Source organism: Hemiscyllium ocellatum, chromosome 5 (assembly GCF_020745735.1).
Source record: "Hemiscyllium ocellatum isolate sHemOce1 chromosome 5, sHemOce1.pat.X.cur, whole genome shotgun sequence".
In the NCBI taxonomy this organism is placed as follows: domain Eukaryota; kingdom Metazoa; phylum Chordata; class Chondrichthyes; order Orectolobiformes; family Hemiscylliidae; genus Hemiscyllium; species Hemiscyllium ocellatum.
Window position 1 is genome coordinate 103583466 of NC_083405.1, and position 21046 is coordinate 103604511.

At 40.0% G+C, this 21046-nt stretch overlaps 1 protein-coding gene across 6 annotated transcripts in view; it reads right to left on the minus strand.

Moving 5' to 3' along the window:
* LOC132815809 (rho GTPase-activating protein 12-like) overlaps positions 1 to 21046 on the minus strand; it is a 213517-nt gene that overhangs the window by 108869 nt on the left and 83602 nt on the right. For all 6 annotated transcript variants that reach the window (XM_060825069.1, XM_060825067.1, XM_060825068.1 and 3 more), the window contains exon 3: positions 13931 to 14188. In XM_060825069.1, the coding sequence (XP_060681052.1) occupies positions 13931 to 14188 (258 nt within the window). The remainder of the gene's footprint in view (positions 1 to 13930; positions 14189 to 21046) is intronic.

The following is a 21046-nucleotide window of genomic DNA, read 5'->3' on the forward strand; positions in this document are numbered from 1 at the left end:
TCAAAAGATCCTTAGCACCTTCCAAACCCATAACCACTTCCATCTGAAAGATGGGATACATGGGATGTATCGCATGTTCATCTCTAATCACTCACAATCCCTACTCAGAAATATATCACCATTCATTCAATGTTGTTGGGTCAAAATTCTGGAATTCCTTCCTTACAGCACTGGAGATCGAGCTACAGCACATAGATTCCAGTGGTTCCTGAAGGCATTGCCTTCTCCAGGGGAATTATAGACAGGGAATAAATGAGAGCCCAACCAGTGATGCTCACTTCCCATGATTGAATTTTAAAAATTGTGAACCGGAAAAACACAAAGGAGTTTAATAAATACTTTATATCAATTTTCACATCAGAAGACATAAAAAGAATTCTAAAAGTACTAAATAATCAAAGATCTAAAAGATTGTGGATGCACCAGCAGTAATCCTCCCAAATCTATAGATTCTGGGAATAATCTAAGGATTGTAAAACTGGCAATGTAACACCTTTATTCAAAAAGGAAAGCAGATAAGAGACAGGTTTCAATATATATCAGTTGGTAATTAGGAAAATGTTATAGAGTCTATTATGAACAAAATACCAAATCATTTAGAAATACATAAAATGATCAAGTCGAGTCAGCATGGCTTCAGGAAAGGAAATCATATCTGACAAATTCATTGCAGTTCTTTGAGGAGACAACAAGCAGCTCTGATAAAGGGGAACCAGTACATTTACTACATATGATAATAGTCCATTATTGTTAGGGATGCTCATATTTGAGAGACACAAGATGGCTGGCAGCTAAGCTGTCCCTCTAGTCCTACACAAAATGGCTGACAAGTGCTTAAACAAAATTAAAAGCCTGCTCTAGCATTTAAGTGAGACACAATGGTACCTTTGAGAAGGGATTATTGTGAGGCAAAAGGGAGCCTTACAAATGACAGTTGCAAGATTTGTTAGAAAGAGTTTAATAAGAAACATCCAAGGACAGAACTGAGTCAGTTAGGATGTGGAGTGAAAATCACCCCAGACGACAGTCATCATGCAGTTATGAAAACAGCAGATAAAGGTATTTGCCACGATTAGTTGTTTCATAAGAATTATTCACAATATTAGGAATTAGGTTCTAGTTAAAGATTCTTCAGATAACCATGGAGGCAGATTTCAACATTATAACAAAATACAAGGATCACTAAAAGCATTAGGAGAAAATATTCAAACATAAATGTGAAAGTTAATTACCTCAAGAAGCTTTTCTTTATCACTAAAGGAATACCTGGTGTATTCTAAGAAACAAATTGCTCGCAACTCATTAGCTAAAGAGTGATAATAGTAAGGCAGATAAAAAAACATTAGATATGACTAACTTTAAAATAGAAATTAGCATTATGAATCTTATAGCAGTAATTTGAAAGCAACTGTCTTTTGTATTTTTACACATAATTAGGCCAGTGGGAAAATATGAGTAACAGAATTTGAACAAGATATCAAATGAATACAATGAACAACAGAATTCAAGGAGTCCTTATGATAAGTCTAAGATATGTCTGAAGGAGTACAGTCAGTAATTTTGGAATTGGAATTAATAGGATGCATGGAAAGATCCTAAGGCCTGGTGTCTGCAATGGCTGTTAAACGTCATGAGATCATCAGAACCTAGGGCTGTTTATAGATGTGTCCATCATTGATTAGGGACTTCACAGGATTGGATGTATAGAATACGGGGTAGGGCACAGTGAACACATTATATGTGATTATTATATCATAATGAATCTATGATGAAGTAATGAGTTTTGCTGTAGCAGGGAGAGATGTACAGTAACTTCTGAAACTCAACAGCAAAATCCTGGTGGATTAGCCATGGGAAATGCAAGGTTATAAGAAGAATGGGTCTGGGTGGGAGGTTCGGCCTGCTTCCACACTATAGGGATTATATGGTTTTGTGCACCCTTTGTGCTGCTTCGATTGTTCCAACTTCTTTAAAAAAAGCCTAAGGTCTCACAAACTGTTTACTTTATTGTCTTGGAGCAGACTGCTCTACACCTCTGTTTCAACATCTCTTCAAAAAAAAAGCCTCTTATATTATCACAGGAGTTAAAAAGATTGTAAGACAACCTTCTTGAAGCAATCAAGATTCTTAGGGGTCTTGGCAGGTTGGATGTGGGGAACTTGTTTGCTTTGTGGAAGAGTCAACATGGAGATGAAAGGGATTCTTTCTTTCTTTCAGAGGTTAGTGAATCTGGATCTTTTTACTGGAGGGGGCTGTCAAGGATGGCATTTTAAATACATTTGAATAAGTGAATCAAGGGTTATGGCCCAAGTCTGGAAAGTGGAGTCGAGGGTAATCAGATCAGCCATGATCTTGATGGGTCAAAGACCTACATCTGCTCCCATATCTTATGGTCAAAATATCTATGGATACAGTTTATTTGGACATTCATAAGGCACTTGATAAAGATCCTAATAAAGGCCTGTTAACTAACATTACGGTTCCCTTCACAGAAGAAATTTATTGACCTAGTTAGGAGATTTATTAGAAGGCATAGGATAGAGTCAGGATGATGAATATAAATACGAATTGGAAGCAGTGGCTTGTACTCTCTGGAATAACATTTAAGAGGTGATTTTAGGATATTGAAAATACTTGATGACTACTGAGAGGAACTGGCAGAGTCTCGGACAAGGTAATATAACCTTGCCATCAAACTCAGACTACAAACAGCAGATAAAGAGTTACATTGACAATTTTCAATCTGAAATCAACAGATTTTTGAAAACAACAGTATGAAAGCATTTGGAACAAAGGCAGGTGAATGGAGTTTTAAAACTGATCAGCCATAATTTCACTTGTGGCAAACAGGCTCAATTCATTTGTGCCAAACAGGCTCAAACGCTTGAACCATCCACTTTGATCTATGGACAAAGATCCATTGGCAATTCAACGATGAGGGCAATCCTATATTTGTTTGCCTTTTACAAACACATATTTTTCAAGAGTTCACTCAATTGTCACTGTAAGCAGAATTTTGAGTCATTTCCCTTCTCTCCCAGGAACATCAAAAGTATGATAACTGAAACCAGCTAACGCAGTAGAGAACTAGGATCAATCCTTGGATGCTGTGGCTTAGTATCCCATAGCCTTTGCATAGTTTCAAAAGCAAGTTTCAAAATCAAGCTTGACATCTTCAAGTACTAAATAGGTTTTGATTCTTAACTCACATCTAAGTTTCAGCAAATATCAATACTTCGGTTAACAGATGCAAGATAGGTGTACTATTAAATGAGAGGCTTAAGCACAACATACAATCAACACTGTTGAATCTCTCTAGTTATCAATGAAACGTTACAGAACTCAATGCCATGCATACTTAAACATATTTATTTTGTCAGTATGCACACTTCAATCGTTGTTTATAGTTTCCACTGCATTAAATGCAAAATATAATATCAGCATAAAAATAAGCAATTTGCATGATAGGAAAGCACTGGCTTAAAATTCAGTTTAATATTCAAATAACACCCCTAAGCAATTTTTGTTGTCTTTATAACTAAATTAAGTTTTAAAGAGTCATAGAAGTGTCAATTCTTCAAATTCTATGAATTCCATAAAGTCTTAAACAATATTAGAAATGTGTGGTATATCATTTTTTGAAAGCATCATAAAATTTCCATTATTGTGTACCACTCAACTCCAGTCAAATGGCACCACTTGGCACATAGAAACATAGCAGTAGCCCAATTGGCCCTATTTTCTGTCACTTTGAGTCTGTTCCACCATTCAATATGATCATAGCTGATCATCCAACTCAGTACCTTATTGCCACCTTTAGCCCTAAGAACTATATCAACCTTCTTGAAACCCAAATTGCACTCTCTGCTGAGGCAGTGGCAGAATTGGAACTTGTGTCTCAAGGACAATGGCCTAATACCCCTGATTACTAGACCAGTGATATCACCACTACATCAAAATCGCCACCACATCAATTTCCCCTTTGCAATCATTAGCCTCTGTTCACTCTATGACACTTTGGTCCACACTTCAACCACTCCACCAATTTCTCCACTTCCCATGGCATCTTCCTACACAAATATAGGAACTGCAACACATGCTGTTTCACCTCCTGCCTTTCAAATGGACATGATCCTAATGGAGACATGGTGAAGCAATTATTTACTTCAATTTCATTTAATTTTGTATACTGCATTCATTTATCCGGATGATCATATGAATTTGGGTCATTGCTTTATGGAACACCATTGTTCAATTCACAAGTTTGATCCTGGGTTTCTCGTTGTTACTCTTTCTATTGAACTCTTTACACTTAGAACTCCATTCTTGGCTCATGTACAGTGCTCTAAGTAAGCTCTTCGGAAATTTGAGAAACGCCTTATCTTAATTAGGCACTAAGGTCTTCCACACTCACTTAATTCAACAAATTCAGAAAACATGAAAGTTCTGCTCTGATCTTTGTAAAGAACAGTTCTTGATAATGGTTACGTTTTTCCATTCCACCTCTGCCAGACACATTCTTTATTTCTTTAACTGTACCAGTACCATTCCCCTTTTCACCATACCATCATGCCTTCCACTCAAAAGTTTTCTTTGTACTTTCCTCCACAACCTGTTCCCTGGTTCCAGGTTGGGAAGGATTTTCTTATGAGAAGACGTCAAGTATGTTGGGCCTGTACTCAGCAGAGTTCAAAACCTCAAGAAGCAACTTTATTGAAATATTTAAAGATTCTTAGAATAGATGTGCAGAGGTTGTTTCCCCTTATGTAAGCATCCATGACTATAATCTCAGAGCAAGGGATTGCCCAGTTAGAACAGAGACAAGAAGGAATTTCTTCTGAGGGTAGAAGACTCTCAAGACTGGGTCATTAGTATATTCCAGGCTAAGATAGACAATGTTTTAGTCAATAAGGGAATCAAGTGTTAAGGGGATAATGCAGGAAAGTGGAGGTAAGGATTATCGGTTATGACCTCATTGAGTCGTGGAGCAAATTGGAGGTCTGAATGGTCTACTTCTGCTCTTATGATCTAAGCAATACCAAACCTACAATGCAAGCAACCCAACACTGCAGAGTTAAAACAAATCATGTTCTGAGAACAGTCTGTACAAGACCAGATATTTTGCATTGAGAGAAGATTAAACTAAAGTCCCATAATGAAGGGAACCCCAGGTAGCAGTCACCATAATGATTGAATTTTACATTCAGTTTGAAGGAAAGAGGTAGAGGTCCAAGGTTAATATTTTAAATTTAAGTAAAGGCAATTGTGAAGGCATGAAAACAGAACTAATTTGCCAGTTCAGGCTGGCTAGATTAACATACATACATACGGCCATATGCCATATGCCTTCAAACATGCTCTGTCATTCAATATTTGATTCATTTCCGTTCAGAATTCCACATTCCCATTTATCTCCAATAATTTTTGATTTCTCTGTCAAATAAAAATTTACTTTCATCTTAAAAATATCCAATGACTGCTTCCAATGCCTTCTGGAGGTTAGAAGTTCTAAAGTCACACAACCCTCAGGAAAAGTCCAGTGACTTCTGACCTAAAAGGGTGATTCTCAAATTTAGGAGTGTCTTCCAGACCTGGACTCACCCGCCATCAACGTTAAATCTAGCAAAAAGGTGGTCCACCCTTTCCTCGTAAGAGGAACCACTCCTTCAGCTATCAACCTAAAAATTTTTCTTTGAACTACCTGCAACATACTTACATCTCTCCTTAAATAAGGAGACCAAAACTTATCTCGGTATTCTCAGTTTCACCAATACCCTGAAGCACAGCATCCTTAGTTTTATATTTAATCTTTCATGTAATGATGGACAGCATTTCATTAGCCTTCTTAATCATTTGTTGTACCTCCATACTAACTTGTGGCTCATCCACAAGAACATCTAAATCCTCAATACTTCTTTTTTTCAAATGTCTGAATGCCAAGTGGAACAACTTCACGTTTTCCCGCGTTATAATCCATCTGCCAGATTTTTGCCAAGTCACTGAACCCACAATGTCGACCCACAATCTTTGTGATGTCAACTTCACAATATTCTTTTCTACTTATCTTCAAGCAACTGCAAACTTAGCCACCATGCCTTTGATCCCTTCATCTAAGCTATGTGTGGATCTGGGTTTTCGGAGGGTCGATGTGGACTCCATGGGCCAAATGATCTATTTCCACACTGTGGAGATTCTATGATTCCACAAAGACACCCAATGCTAGAATCAAACATGGATCCCTGGTGTGGTGAGGCAGCACTGCTAACCACTGAGTCACCTTTGCGAAGTGGCACCATGAGAGATGAGGCAAATGTATTCGAAGGTTTAAAGATCTTTAGAACTCAGTTTCTTCTGCCATTTGGAGGAAGAGAGTCTGAGTATTTTTTAAAACAGAGTGAATAGATTCTTGATAAGCAAGTATGTAATAGGTCATCGGGATAGCAGCATCTGGAGTAATCAGATTAGCCATTGTCTCTATTTAAGAAGGATCTCTCTGACAACATATAACCATATGCTGATCGTTACAAAACAACCCAGATTCTATCATTGCATGTCTTGTACCGTTATTGCAGAAAAGCTATTGCATCCCCTTCTGGTTAGAGTTTGGCAAACTCTGCGCTAATTATTTCTTTGTAAATTTTTTTTATCATTAGCACTAAGAAACAAAGCTCTCATGAGCTAAAATATTCATTGTCAACATAGCACAACTCATTCTGTTAGCCACAAACAATCATAGAAAAACAAAGTCACAATGTTGCTCCACATGAAAACACTTCAGCACTAGGAAACAGTAACAAGTCTGACAGTGAAATAGACATGCATTATTCTGAGCCCTGACCTCATCTCTTTCTTAAATAGCCTTTCAAATAATGCTCTTTCTGGGGTAAGTAAGCTAAATATGAGTTTAAAAATAAACTTGGTAGAAATCTTGTCTCTGATACAGAACAATAATTAAGAACAAAAAAGGAAGGAAAATCTCAGGTGGTGAGGCAACATCTGAGACAGAAACGGAGTAAATATTCCATGTAACCTTTCTTGAAAACTGAAGAAATGTAGAAATGTAATAGCATTTAAGCCAGTGGGGTGAGAGAAAGGCAAACAGGAAATCAAGGATGATCCATGACAGGGTGGAAGGTAGGGGAAATCAAACAACAAAAGACTCCAATCCTGTAACAACCAGAAATAGTGATAAAGGATACAGTAAAGAGACAAAGGTGGTGTCCGAATGAAGTGTAGACTGTGACTTAAAATCAATTTGAATAGAACAGGTAGGGATAAAGATAGAAATAAGATTAAAAACAAACCAACAGAAAAGGAAAGGAGAAAAAAAATACAATGTTGAGTACAGAAGGTTGAGACTACAAACTGAGACTATTACGTTTAACATCATGCTTTCACTAAATTATGTACTTGTGAAAAAAATGATCCTTAACTACTACTTTTCTACTGTGAGCCAATATGCAAATCCTGAAATGGAACGTTTGTGTCTTTATCTATTTTCATTTACACTTTCAAAGTAAATATGGCTTTTTTAAATCAACCTATTCAGACATGTTATGACATACCTCTGGAATAGGTGGGACTTAAACCCTTGCTTCCTGTCTCACAAGCTTGGTAACTGTTGGCACCACAACAGACCTTAAAACACTTATGAATTAAATAAGTACATGCACAACACTTACTTCAATTCAATAACACAGGTGACAGCCTATTTACAGGTTAATCAGGGCAATGCCTTGACCAATTATAGTCAACCTGCCTGATTTAAAATGTAAACCAATTGTGACAGTTAAGTGTAAATCATCAATTATTAGTGCATTCGCCATGGCACCATCTCCTCCAGAGTCCATCCAATCAATCAATAAAGTCCTCTCAAATAGTATAAATGTAGTTTTTCTCTTAAATGTGAATTTTGGCAAGATGCCAAGTTTTAAGAAACTGGATCTTTTTCAGCAATTATACACTAAATTGTATGTTCACAATTTAATCTCTCCATTCATCTCATCAGTACTTTTGCATTATTACCTGTTTTTCCTCTGAAAATGTATCACCTCACATTTCTGTGCATTAGATTCCATCTCAATTCTTTCCCAACTTAACTTGATGTCCTTTTTCCTGTTTTCCACAATTTTCCTTGATTGTGGACAAAACTAAAACACAAGATTTATTGCCTAAGGAGATTAAGAATCAACTGATGTGGGAGGGGAGTCACATCTTGGCCCAGCGAAGTTGACTTCTCTGAAGGATATTACCAAATGAGTTCGGTCTCACATGAAGAAGTGGCAAATTGTAAGATGCCTGTTCATTTATTGGTCCAGATATAAACTCTCAACAAACAGTTGGATTTTGCATAAATTAAAGCCATACCCATTTTCTGAGTTACTTAATCCAATTTTACATTTCAAAAAGTGGAATTTCACCCGATATCTTGGCTACTAATGCAGTACAATAGTCATTAGGGTACTGCACCCCAATATCCAAACCCAAATGTACATCGGGAAAGCAGAATGACAAAACATACATATACCTTTAGCAGCTTAAACTTAATAAATTCAATAATTTAATATTTGATCATACTTGACATTAACTAACCAATTTCTTAAAATTTCTCATTCATATCAATGTATAGCTGCCCATTATATGTCTTGCAGGGCAGTGGTAGTATCCAAAACTTCCAGATCAAAAGATCTAGATTCAAGTCACACTTGTCCTGAGTGGGTCATAACATGCCTGACCATATTGATTAAAGATAATTACAGTTGCACGTTATATTTATAGCATCAAGGAATTACACAACATTGGAACAGACGGTCCCTGTATCATCTGCAATGACCAGACATCCTAAACTGATCTAGTCCCATTTGTCAGCATTCGGCCGTATATCTTTAAACCCTTCCTATTCATATACCCATCAGGTTCCTTTTAAATGTTATAGTTATACTCACTTCCTCTGGCAGCTCATTCCATTCACACAGCCACCCTGTACATGAAAGAGTTGCCCTCAGGTCCTTTTAAATCTTTCCTCTCTCATCTTAAATCAATGCTCTCTAATTATAGACTCCCCTACCCTAGGAAAAAGACCTTGGCTATTCATCTTATCCATGCACCTCATGATTTTATAAACCTCTGTAAGGTTCCCCCCTCAACCTCTGACACTCCAGGAAAAAAAGCCCCAGCCAATTCAGTCTCTCCCTAAGACTCAAACCCTCCAGACCCAGTGAGAATGTGTATCGGGTATGAGCAGGTAGGCAAAGAGTTAAGTTTTGAGTTTTGTGAAATAAGAGGTTCAGCTGAGCATGACAACTTGCAGTTAACAGTGGGGTGCTGGAGGCAAGGGTAATGGGTTAACAAGGTGGAAAAGCATTCATTATGTAGAGCCATTTAATAATATTGGAAGCATTCAATATGTAAGGTCAATTTAACAAGGTGAAAAATATTCATTATGTGAATCCATTTAAGGTTATGAACATTCATTGTGTAACACCAGATGGCTTAATCTTTGCTATTGACACTTGCTGATTGTAACAGCCAGCTAATCAATATGTATGTTCCTTAGATGCTCCTCCCTGTAAAATAACTATATAATTCATTAAGAAACTGCTATTCCAGAGACGACTGTAAACACACGTCTCTGTGCACATGGGCGATTGTTCTCTCTTCCTCCAGGGCCCAGAATAAAGATGGAGGAGGTAAAACTATACTGTGTCTCTGAGCATTTTGCTTCGACTGGGGTGGTGAGAAACGGGATGGCACCAGCAACATCCTGGTAAAACTTCTGAACACTTAACAATAACTTTCCTACAGCAGGCAGACCAGAATCGAATGAAGTATTCCAGAAGTGTCCTCACCAATGCTTTACACAACTGCAATATGACCTCCCAACTCCGATACTCAACATACTGACCAATGAAGGCAAGCAACCAAAGCACATTTCTTTATCACCTAGTCTACCTGCAACTCCACTTTCAAGGAACTATGTATCTACGCATCTAGGTCTCTGTTCAGCAACACACCCAGGGGCCCTACAATTATGTATGCAAGTCTTACCCTGATTCGCCTTACCAAAATAGAACATCTCACATTCATCTAAACTAAACTCCATCTGACACTACTCTAACCACTGGCCCATACAATCAAGGTCCTGTTGTACACTGAGATAATCTCTACTGTTCATCACACCAGCAATTTTGGTATCATCTGCAAACATAGTAATCATACCTCCTATATTCACATCCAAATCATTTATATTAATGAGGAAAAGCGAGTGGACCCAGCACTGACCCTTGCGGCACACCGCTGGTCACAGACCTCCAATTTTGAAAAACAACCCTCCACCACTACCCCATTTCCTACCTTCAAGCCTATTTTGTATCCAATCTGCGAGCCCCTCCTAGATTTCATATGATCTAATCTTGCGAGCCAGTCGACCATGCTAAATCTTATTGAAAGGCTTGCTGAAGTCCCTGCAGACAACACCTATTGCTCTGCCTTCATCAATCTTCCTTGCCACATCTTCAAGAAACTCAATGATGTTGTTGAGATACAATTTCCCATGCACAAAACCATAGTGACTATCTCTTATCAATTTTTGCTTTTCCAAATGCATGTAAATGCTGTCCCTCAGAATTCCCTCCAACAACTTGAACACCAATGACATCAGACTCACCAGTCTATAGTTCCCTGGTTTTTCCTTACCGCCTTTCTTAAATAATGGCACCACATCAGGAATGAGCTAATAAAGGGCTTATGCGTGAAATGTCAATTCTCCTGCTCGACCTGCTGTGCTTTTCTAGCACACTTTCGACTCTAATCTCTAGCATCTGCAGTCCTCATTTCCTCCTACCACATTAGCCACCATCCAGTCTTCAGGACCTCACTCATGGTTGTCGACGATACATACATCTCAGCAAGGGGCCCAGTAATCTCTGCCCCTAGCTTCTCAAAGTTCTGGGTCTCTGATCAGGTCCAGAGTGTTTATCTACTTATATGCATTCTAAGACCTCCAGCATGTACTCTTCTGTAATATGGATTCTTTTCAAGATATTACTGTTTATTTCCCCAAGTTTCTTAGCTTCCAAGCCATTCTCCACAATAAATTCTGACAAAATATTTGTTTAGTATCTCACCTAACTTGTGATTCCACACAGAGATTTCCTAATTGATCTTTACGGTGTCCTATTCTCTCCTTAGGACCTTAACATATTTGTAGAATCTCTTTGGATTCTCTTTCGCCCCATTTGCCAAAGCTATCTTATGTCCCTTTTCTGCCCTCCCAATTTCCCTCTGAAGTATACTCCACTGCCTTTATACTCTTCTAGGGATTCACTCAATCCCAGCAGTTTAAACTTGACATATGCCCCTTTCTTAACCAGGACCTCAGTTTTTCTTGTCATCCAGCCTTCCCTGCACCTACCAGCCTTGCCCTTCACACTAACAAGAACATACTGTGTCTAAACTCTTGTTATCTCATTTCTGAAGGCCTTCCTTTTGCAATTGTACCTTTACCTGCAAACAGCCTCCCCCAATCAACTTTTGAAAGCTCCTGCTCAATACCATCAAAATTGGCCTTACTCCAATTTAGAACTTTTATTTTTAGAGCAGGTTTATCCTTTTCCATAACTATTTTAAACCAAATAGAATTATGATCACTTGCTTTAAAGTGCTCTCCCATTGACACTTCACTCACTTACCCTGCCTTATTTCCCAAGAGAAGTTTTATGCCTTCTCTGGTAAAAATAAGAAAACTTTCTTGTACACACCTAAATTCCTCTCCAACCAAGCCCTTAATACCAGTCTATGATTGGAAAGTTAAAATCCCCTATCATTACAACTCTATCACAGATATGTGGGATTTCCTTACATATTTGCTTCTCAATTTCCCACTGACTACTGGACTATTGAAATATTTCTTTTTCCTCAGTTCCACCATATAACTTCACTGGACATTTTTCCAGGAATATCCTCCCCAAGTGCAACCATAATGTTATCCTTAACCAAAAACACCACTTCCCCTCCTCACTTGCCTCCCTTTCGATCCTTCCTGTAGTAACTATATTCCGAACATTAAGCTGCCACTCTTGCCCCTCCTTGAGCAATGTTTCTGTAATAGCTATGATATCCCAGCCCCATGTTCTCAACCATGTCTTAGGTTAACCTGTCAGGTCTCTTGCATTGAAATAAATGCAGTTTAATTTATCAGTCTTACCTCATTCTCTGCCATGCTCTTGCCTGTCTTAACTATTCAACTTGCTCCCCCTATCTACTGTACCAGGCTTAGACTTAACTCTTTGGGTCCCACTCCTCCTCCTCATTAATTTACAGCCTAACGAGTAGCATGAAGAAATCTCCCTGCCAGGATACTGGTCCCCTTTCAATTCAAGTGCAACCCATCCTTCTTATACAAGTCACTTCGACCCCAGAAGAAATCTTAATGGTCTTAAAATGGGAGTTCTGGCCCCTTATACCAGCTCCTTAGCCACGCTTTCATATGCCCTAGATCCTACTCCTACTCTCACTAGCACATGGCACCAGAAAGAATCCAAATATTACTAGCCTCAAGGGCCTACTTTTCATCCTCCTGCCTAATTACCTACATTCTCTTTGCAGAACCTCAACTCATTCTCTTCCTATGTCATTGGTGGCAATGTATACAACAACATTTTGGTGGCCACACTTTCCTTTTGGAAGGTTCTGCACCTGTTGCAAAACATCCTTGACCGTGACATCAGGGAGGCTACATGTCATTCTGTTGTCTCACTGACGACTGCAGAAACATCCATCTGTGCCCTGACTACAGAATTCCCTATCACAATCGTTTCCTTCGAACCTGATATACCCCTCTTTACAGTACAGCTAGTTGGGGTACCAGAAATCTGGCTGTCAGTGCTATAATCTCCTGACAGGCCATCACCCACTACAGCATCCAAAACAGCATACTTGCTTGAGATGGCAATAACCACAGGAGACTCCAGAAATAACTGCCTACCTCTCCTAGCCATAATCCATCTACCTGACTATACATGCAGATTTTCGACCTTCCTGAAACTGCCATTCATCATATCCTCTGACACCTGTAAATTTTTCATTGCCTCTAACTGCTGATCCAACTAATCCATGCTATCCAATAGGATTTGCAACCAGACGCAGAGTCTCTAGGAACATTTAAATACTCCCTGATTTCGCACATTCGACTGAAGAGGACATCACACTACTAAATCCATCTCTGTCCCTTTTAACAATTGAAAGACTCAAAAAAATACCTAAAAACAAACGCAAAACACTGCTCAAAAACTCACATTAGCACAGTCCTACTGCTCAATACTAATACTAATACTAACACTTAGCTGATTAAGCTCTGAAATATAGGTCATGAACATGTTATCAAGATGTCTATTTTAGATTAAAACTTGTAACAATCATTTTCAGCATTTTTACAAGAAAAAAAGTTCCATAATTGTAATTACCTTTTCTGAGGAAACTTTGAAGAAATGGGTACTAGCTGTTTTAATGGATTAGTTGCAGTCTTACCATATAATGTCTGCTCTATCAGCCAACTGTAAATGTTTTAAAAGGAGTTGGGGATTGTTGAAAACTTGCTGCTGGAGCAAATTGACTCCTAATACAAAATTCTACAAAAATCACTACCAACTTGGTAATCGCACTTAAGAGTTTTCAAGATATCTAATGAAAAACATCATGTTAGTGCAGCTGTTATGCTCTTATATGCTTCACCAAGTTAAGTAGTAGATCATTCTGCCTCAAATGAGAACTACTATTACTACACTCAAAGCCACTCATAACTGTCCACAACAACTAGTAAAATACTATTTCAATCTCAACAACAATGTAAACAATAAGAACTTTGTTACTGCTGTGTTATGTTATCTACAATCACTAAATTACATTTTTTTTTAAAAATGCAGGTACTTACTCCATGATTTACAGAATCCTCCTGGCTATCATGTTCTCTATTTACACTGTCTCTGGTCATTCGGGGTGGTTTCCAGCTTCTTTCTTGTGTTCCCTTGTTGTAGTAGTAAAACCGTCCTGTTGCATCTTTGTGCACCTCCCATTCACCATGGATTTGCCTGGGAGGGCTAGTGGGAATTGGGGGTAAATGGGCTAGAGTTATTTTCAAATCTTGCAAATTTGCATACACTGGAGATTCTGGTCTGGCAGGTGGCATTGTCTGCAAAAGTTAAAAGAACATCTTTTAGTGAACAAAAGATAATTTGAATTACCTGCACAACGTGATACATGATCATTTTTAGGATCTAGAAAGCAGGAATTTTTTTTTAAATTGCCCGCCATATTTTTTCCATTTGATTATTAAGTAATTTTCCTGCTCTCAATATTATTTTAATTACAATAGCATAGACCGTAATTGATAAAGTCAGCCTGATTCACATATTAAAAAGTAAACAACCATCCAGATAAGAAACCTTGTTTCAATATTTGTGTTGGCTTCTGGGTGATTTTAAAGATTGCACTACTTCTGGCTCAGATCAGGACCTCAACACAGTGAAGGAGTGAAACTTCACCTTTCCACTTGTGGTACTACTTAGCATTAGCTAAACTCACACAACACCAGGTTACAGTCCAACAGGTTTATTTGGAAGCACTAGCTTTCGGAGTGCTGCTCCTTCGTCTGGTAGTTGTGGAGCATGACCGTAAGACACAGAATTTAAAGCAAGATTACAATGTCATGCAACTGAAATCGAACAAACCTAGGTTGTTCTTAAGCCTTTCATTTTTTAGAATGGGTTGTAGGTTTCGGTTCATTAATATGTAAATCCTAGAACTTCTTTTCAGTCATAATCTTGAGATCAATTAACTTTTATAAAAAAAGTGACATCTCAGCTCAGACAATGAATGAAAGGTGCGAGGTTAGATCTGGCCTCAGATCTTAGGATGACCTTACTCCAAAGCAGACTTTGAACAGGCAACAATGCAAAGTGGCCAAGCAGAGGCTGATAGCCAAGTTCGGCACCCATGAGGATTGCCTTAACTGGGACCTTGGGTTCATGTCACACTACAGGTGACCCCACTACACTATCTCTCTCTCACTCATACACAGACACACACAATGCTCTTACGTACTCACACTCATGCAGATCCTCATATACGCGTTCTCTCTCATACACACACACATAAACCCCTCACACTCACACCCATACACACACCCTCTCATAGGTTTATACTCCATCACACTCATACACACATTTTACTAAGCTTGCACACATGCAAACACACTCTCTCATGTATACTCAAACGCACATGTGCGCGCATGCACACACACACTCTCTCTCTCTCTCACATGCACATACATATAAATCTATGGGGTGAATATTTATTTGCAGATACATTCTATTTTACTCAATCTGCAGGCCGTCAATCATATAATATTTAGTAAATTCCATTTGGGAAATAGAACCAGTCTGACTGAAGATTGGAATACAGACAGACTCTAATCTCACACCTTTAATGCATTATCTGAGCTGAGATGTCTTTTTTTTACAAAACCTCAAGTTATCACGACATTATGACTTAAAAGAAATTCTGGGATCCATAAATTAATGAACTGAAGCCTGCAACCCATTCTAAAAGATGAAAGACTTACCATCAATCTAGGTTTGTTCAATGTATCATTTCAGTTACATGACACTGTAACCTTTTGCTATAAATTCTGTTTCTTATGATCCTGCTTCACAGTTACCTGATGAAGAAGTAGTGCTCCAAAAGCTAGTACTTCCAAATAAACTTGGTGGATTATAACTTGGTGTTGTGTGATTTTTAACTTTGTCCACCCAAGTCCAACACCAGCTCCTCCACATTATACTTACCATTAAAAAAAGCTTTTGCAGATTTGCTGATCTCTAGCTGCTCTTTTTTTTCAAAGAAGATACCTATGTATTATGTATAATAATGACTACTTCAAACAATTGATATACTACATGTGGGTGGCATGGTGGCTAAGTGGTTAGCACTGCAGTCTTACAGCGCCAGGGACCCGGGTTCCATTCCAGCCTCAGGTGACTGTCTGCATGGACATTGCACATTCTCCCAGTGTCTATGCGGGTTTCCTCTGGGTGCTGCAGTTTCCTCCCACAGTTCAAAGATGTGCAACGCTGAATTGTCCATAATGTTAGGTGCACTAGTCAGAGGGAAATGGGTATGGGTGGATTACTCTTCAGAGGGTCGGTGTGGACTTGTTGGGCCAAATGGCCTGTTTTCACATTGTAGGGAATCTAGTCTAATCCCAACTATGAGTCAAGAGTGTGATGCTGGAAAAACACAGCAGGAGAAGTCCTGATGAAGGGCTTTTGCCCGAAATGTCGATTCTGCTGCTCCTTGGATGCTGCTTGACCTGCCATACTTTTGCAATGCCACAGCATCTGCAGTCCTCACTTTTGCCTTTCTATAATTATGACCCAAACAACAGACTTTGTTATCAAGATATTAGTGAACTGATAGTGCTCACCTGTACTTGTGCATAACTGTATAGCAATTGTAGGCATGTGACAAAAGTACAATTAAACAAGGATAACCAAACGCTGCTTTTCCACAAGTCATTTGATTTCTTGCTTCACCATTGAAATGCACTGAGTGGTACACAGAAGTAGGTACCATTCACAAAACCAACTACTACAGTTCTCCAATCCTGTTTCAAAAGCATTTTTCAACCCTGTAACTTCTACCACCTAGAAAAATAAAACAGCAGACACAGAAAAGTCTAACCACCTTTAAGTTCTCCTTAAAGACCCTCACCGACCTGATCTGGAACAACAGCACCATTACTTTATTGTCACTGGGGTAAAAGCCTTAACTCTGTTCCTAACAGCACTCACACCACATCAACTACAGTGGTTGAAGCTCACTGTCATGTACAAAGTGCATTCTAATTTGCACTCCAATCTCAGTCCTTGTACTGTTAACTGCAGTGTTCTTCAGTCTGATCAGTTAAAGAGATACTTATGCTTGTTCTTTTCATTTAGATCCGAGATTCATTACTTGCCTCGCTGAGCTGTTATTAGTTTATGTAAAAATGTAAAAACTTAAAATGTGTAAGGCAAAGTCCAACTCATGCAGACACTGTTGAAAGGTCTAAGGCTGCAAATTATAATCTAGAGGAATTATTTGGAAGAATTTTATCATGTGTAGTGATAGACACTTTTCTACATATTTTAGTCAATTTAACAAATGCTCTAGCCAATAGCAATTGAACATACACACCCTAAATGGAAGTCTGAGTATTTGAAAGTTGTACATATGCTAAACCTTAAAAAAATCTAATCATGAGTAGCTATTTGATAATTTAAAAAGTCAAAATTAAACATTCCTTTTTAGTAATGTAACAATATTACACATCATTCCCAACTCAGGAAATTTTAAATGATACCGAACAGAAATCACAAAAGACAACTGAAATTATCAGTAAGTGGGTTTTTATGATGAAACAGCCTGGTTCTACCTCCTTCCCAAGATCCACAAGCCTGACCACCCTGGCCAACCCATTGTCTCAGCATGCTCCTGCCCCACTGAACTCATCTCTACCTACCTTGACACGGTCCTATCCCGCCTAGTCCAAGAACTCCCCATATACGTTCGAGACACGACCCACGCCCTCCACCACCTCCAAGACTTCCATTTCCCCGGCCCCCAACGCCTCATCTTCACCATGGATATCCAATCCCTCTACACTTCCATCTGCCATGACCAGGGCCTCCAATCCGTCTGTTTTTTCCTCTCCCGACGTCCCCAACAGTACCCTTCCACCGGCACTCTCATTCGTTTGGCCGAACTGGTCCTCACCCTTAACAATTTCTCCTTCGAATCCTCCCACTTCCTCCAAACCAACGGGGTAGCCATCGGCACACGTATGGGTCCCAGCCATGTCTGTCTCTTTGTTGGCTACTTAGAACAGTCGACCTTCTGTAATTACACCAGCACCACTCCCAACCTCTTCCTCCGCTAAATTGATGACTGCATTGGCGCCACCTCGTGCTCCTGCGAGGAGGTTGAGCAATTCATCAACTTTGCCAACACATTCCACCCTGACCTTAAATTTACCTGGACCGTAGTGTTAGGTAAGGGGTAATGTAGGGGTATGGGTGGGTTTCGCTTCAGCGGGTCGGTGTGGACTTGTTGGGCCGAAGGGCCTGTTTCCACACTGTAAGTCTAATCTAATCTAATCTAATCATCTCGGACACCTCCCTCCCCTTCCTGGACCTCTCCATACCCATTAATGACGACCGACTTGACACTGACATCTTTTACACACCCACTGACAAACCCACAGCTACCTGGATTACACCTTCCCACCCTACCTCTTGCAAAAATGCCATCCAGTATTCCCAATTCCTCTGCCTCCGCCGTATCTGCTCCCAGGAGGACCAGTTCCACCATAGAGCACACCAGATGGCCTTCTTCTTTAGAGACCGCAATTTCCCTTCCCACATGGTTAAAGATGCCCTCCAACGCATCTCGTCCACACATCCCGCACCTCCGCCCTCAGACCTCACCCCTCCAACCGTAACAAGGACAGAATGCCCCTGGTGCTCAACTTTCACCCTACAACCTTCGCATAAACCAAATCATCCGACGACATTTCTGCCACCTCCAAACAGACCCCAACACCAGGGATATATTTCCCTCCCCACCCCTTTCCACCTTCCGCAAAGACCGTTCCCTCCGTGACTACCTGGTCAGGTCCACGCCCCCCTACAACCCACACTCCCATCCTGGCACCTTCCCCTGCCACCGCAGAAACTGCAAAACCTGCGCCCACACCTCCTCCCTTACCTCCATCCAAGGCCCTAAAGGAGCCTTCCACATCCATCAAAGTTTTACCTGCACATCCACTAATATCATTTATTGTATCCGTTGCTCCCGACACGGTCTCCTCTACATTGGGGAGACTGGACGCCTCCTAGCAGTGCGCTTTAGGGAACATCTCCGGATCACCCGCACCAATCAACCACACCACCTTGTGGCCCAGCATTTCAACTCCCCCTCCCACTCTGCCGAGGACATGGAGGTCCTGGGCCTCCTTCACAGCAGCTCCCTCACCACCAGACGCCTGGAGGAAGAACGCCTCATCTTCCGCCTGGGAATACTTCAACCCCAGGGCATCAATGTGGACTTCAACAGCTTCCTCATTTCCCCTTTCCCCACCTCACCCTAGTTCCAAACTTCCAGCTCAGCAGTGTCCCCATGACTTGTCCTACCTGCCTATCTTCCTTTCCACCTATCCACTCCTCCCTGACCTATCACCTTCATCCCCTCCCCCACTCACCCACTGTACTCTATGCTACTTTCTCTCCACCCCACCCTCCCCTAGCTTATCTCTCCATGCTTCCAGCTCACTGCCTTTATTCCTGATGAAGGGCTTTTGCCCGAAACGTCGATCTCGCTGCTCGTTGGATGCTGCCTGAACTGCTGTGCTCTTCCAGCGCCACTGATCCAGAGTCATTGTTTTTACCCTGTTATCTGCTAACTGCCAATTCCAGAGACAAATGATTTTGGAAAAGGGAAAACAAACTGCAGATGCTGGTAAAACTCAGGTCTGGCAGAGTTAATGTTTCAGGTCCAGTGACCCGTCTTCAGGCCTGAAACGTTAACTCTGCTTTCTCTCCACAGATGCTGTCAGACCTGCTGAGTTTTTCCAGCAATTTCTGATTTGATTTTAGAAAATGAACTGGCTTGACATAATGCCTGCAGTCAGCAAAACAGAACTCCATTTAAATAGGGTACCCAAATCAATAACTGCACCAGTAGATACCAAATAAAGGCATAGATTTCATGCTAAATTTACTGAGGGGTATTTTAACAGTTAGAAAAAGTAATTTCTGTAATGTCCACATTCATAATTCCAACACATTACTGATCCATTTGGCTAATACCTCAAAATTATCTTTTCTAGAGTTCCTCTGACACCTGTGCACACTTCCCAAGGAGTTCAAAAGATTGAACTCAGGCAAATATTAGAATGGGTGATGAAAAATTTGATCAAGTGGTACATTTTTGAGGAATCTTTTAAACAGGAGATGAGGTAGGGAATGAAATTCAGAAATGGAGAAAAACACAGCTAACCATGGTAGGAAAATAGCAGAATGCATAACAGAGCTAAGTTTGAGGGACACAAATCTCTTGGAGGGCTGTAGACCAGTAGGACAGTACAGAGATGAGGAAGAGGGTCAATGAGGGACTTGAACTTGAAAATCATCTTCAGCCACCTGTGAATATAGAGCTATGGTAAGGTTCACTTTTTGGAAGTAAGAATCCAATTGCAACATTAAAACCACACAATTAATATTTCCATTTTTTGTTTCATAAATAAAAGATCATCAATACTCTACAGGACATATCTTTGACAACAGCAGTGACATAACACTAAATGATGCAAATGAAATACTTAGATATATTCACTTTACAAATGGTACATGGGAAGGCTGTGCTGGAGTGAAGGGAAAGCAGTAGAGGGTCAGCATGGTGACTCAGTAATTAGTACTGCTGCCTTACAGCACCAGGTTCAATTCGACCCCGGGCAACTGTATGTCTAGAGTTTGTACGTTCTTCCGGTATCCTGGTTTTCGTCCACAGTCAAAAGATGTGCAGGTTAGATGGATTGGCCATGCTAAATTGCCCATAGTGTCCAGGGATGTATAGGTTGGGTGGGTTGGCTATGGTGTATACAGGGTTAGGGGGTGGGACTAGGTGGGATGCTCTTTGGAGGGTCAGTGCAGACTCAATGGGCCAAATGGTCTGCTTCCACACCATTGGGATTCTAAGTTAAATTGCCTAAACTCTCTATTTTTGATCAGTAGTTGTAATGCAGCTAAGTATAACTTGCTCAAATAGCAAACAATACAAAGTTAAAAATCACAACACCAGGTCATAGACCAACAGGTTTAATTGGAAACACTAGCTTTCGGAGCGCCGTTCCTTCATCAGGTGGTTGTGGAGGACACAATTGTAAGACACAGAATTTATGGCAAAAGTTTACAGTGTGCCTTACAATTGTGTTCTCCATAACCACCTGATGAAG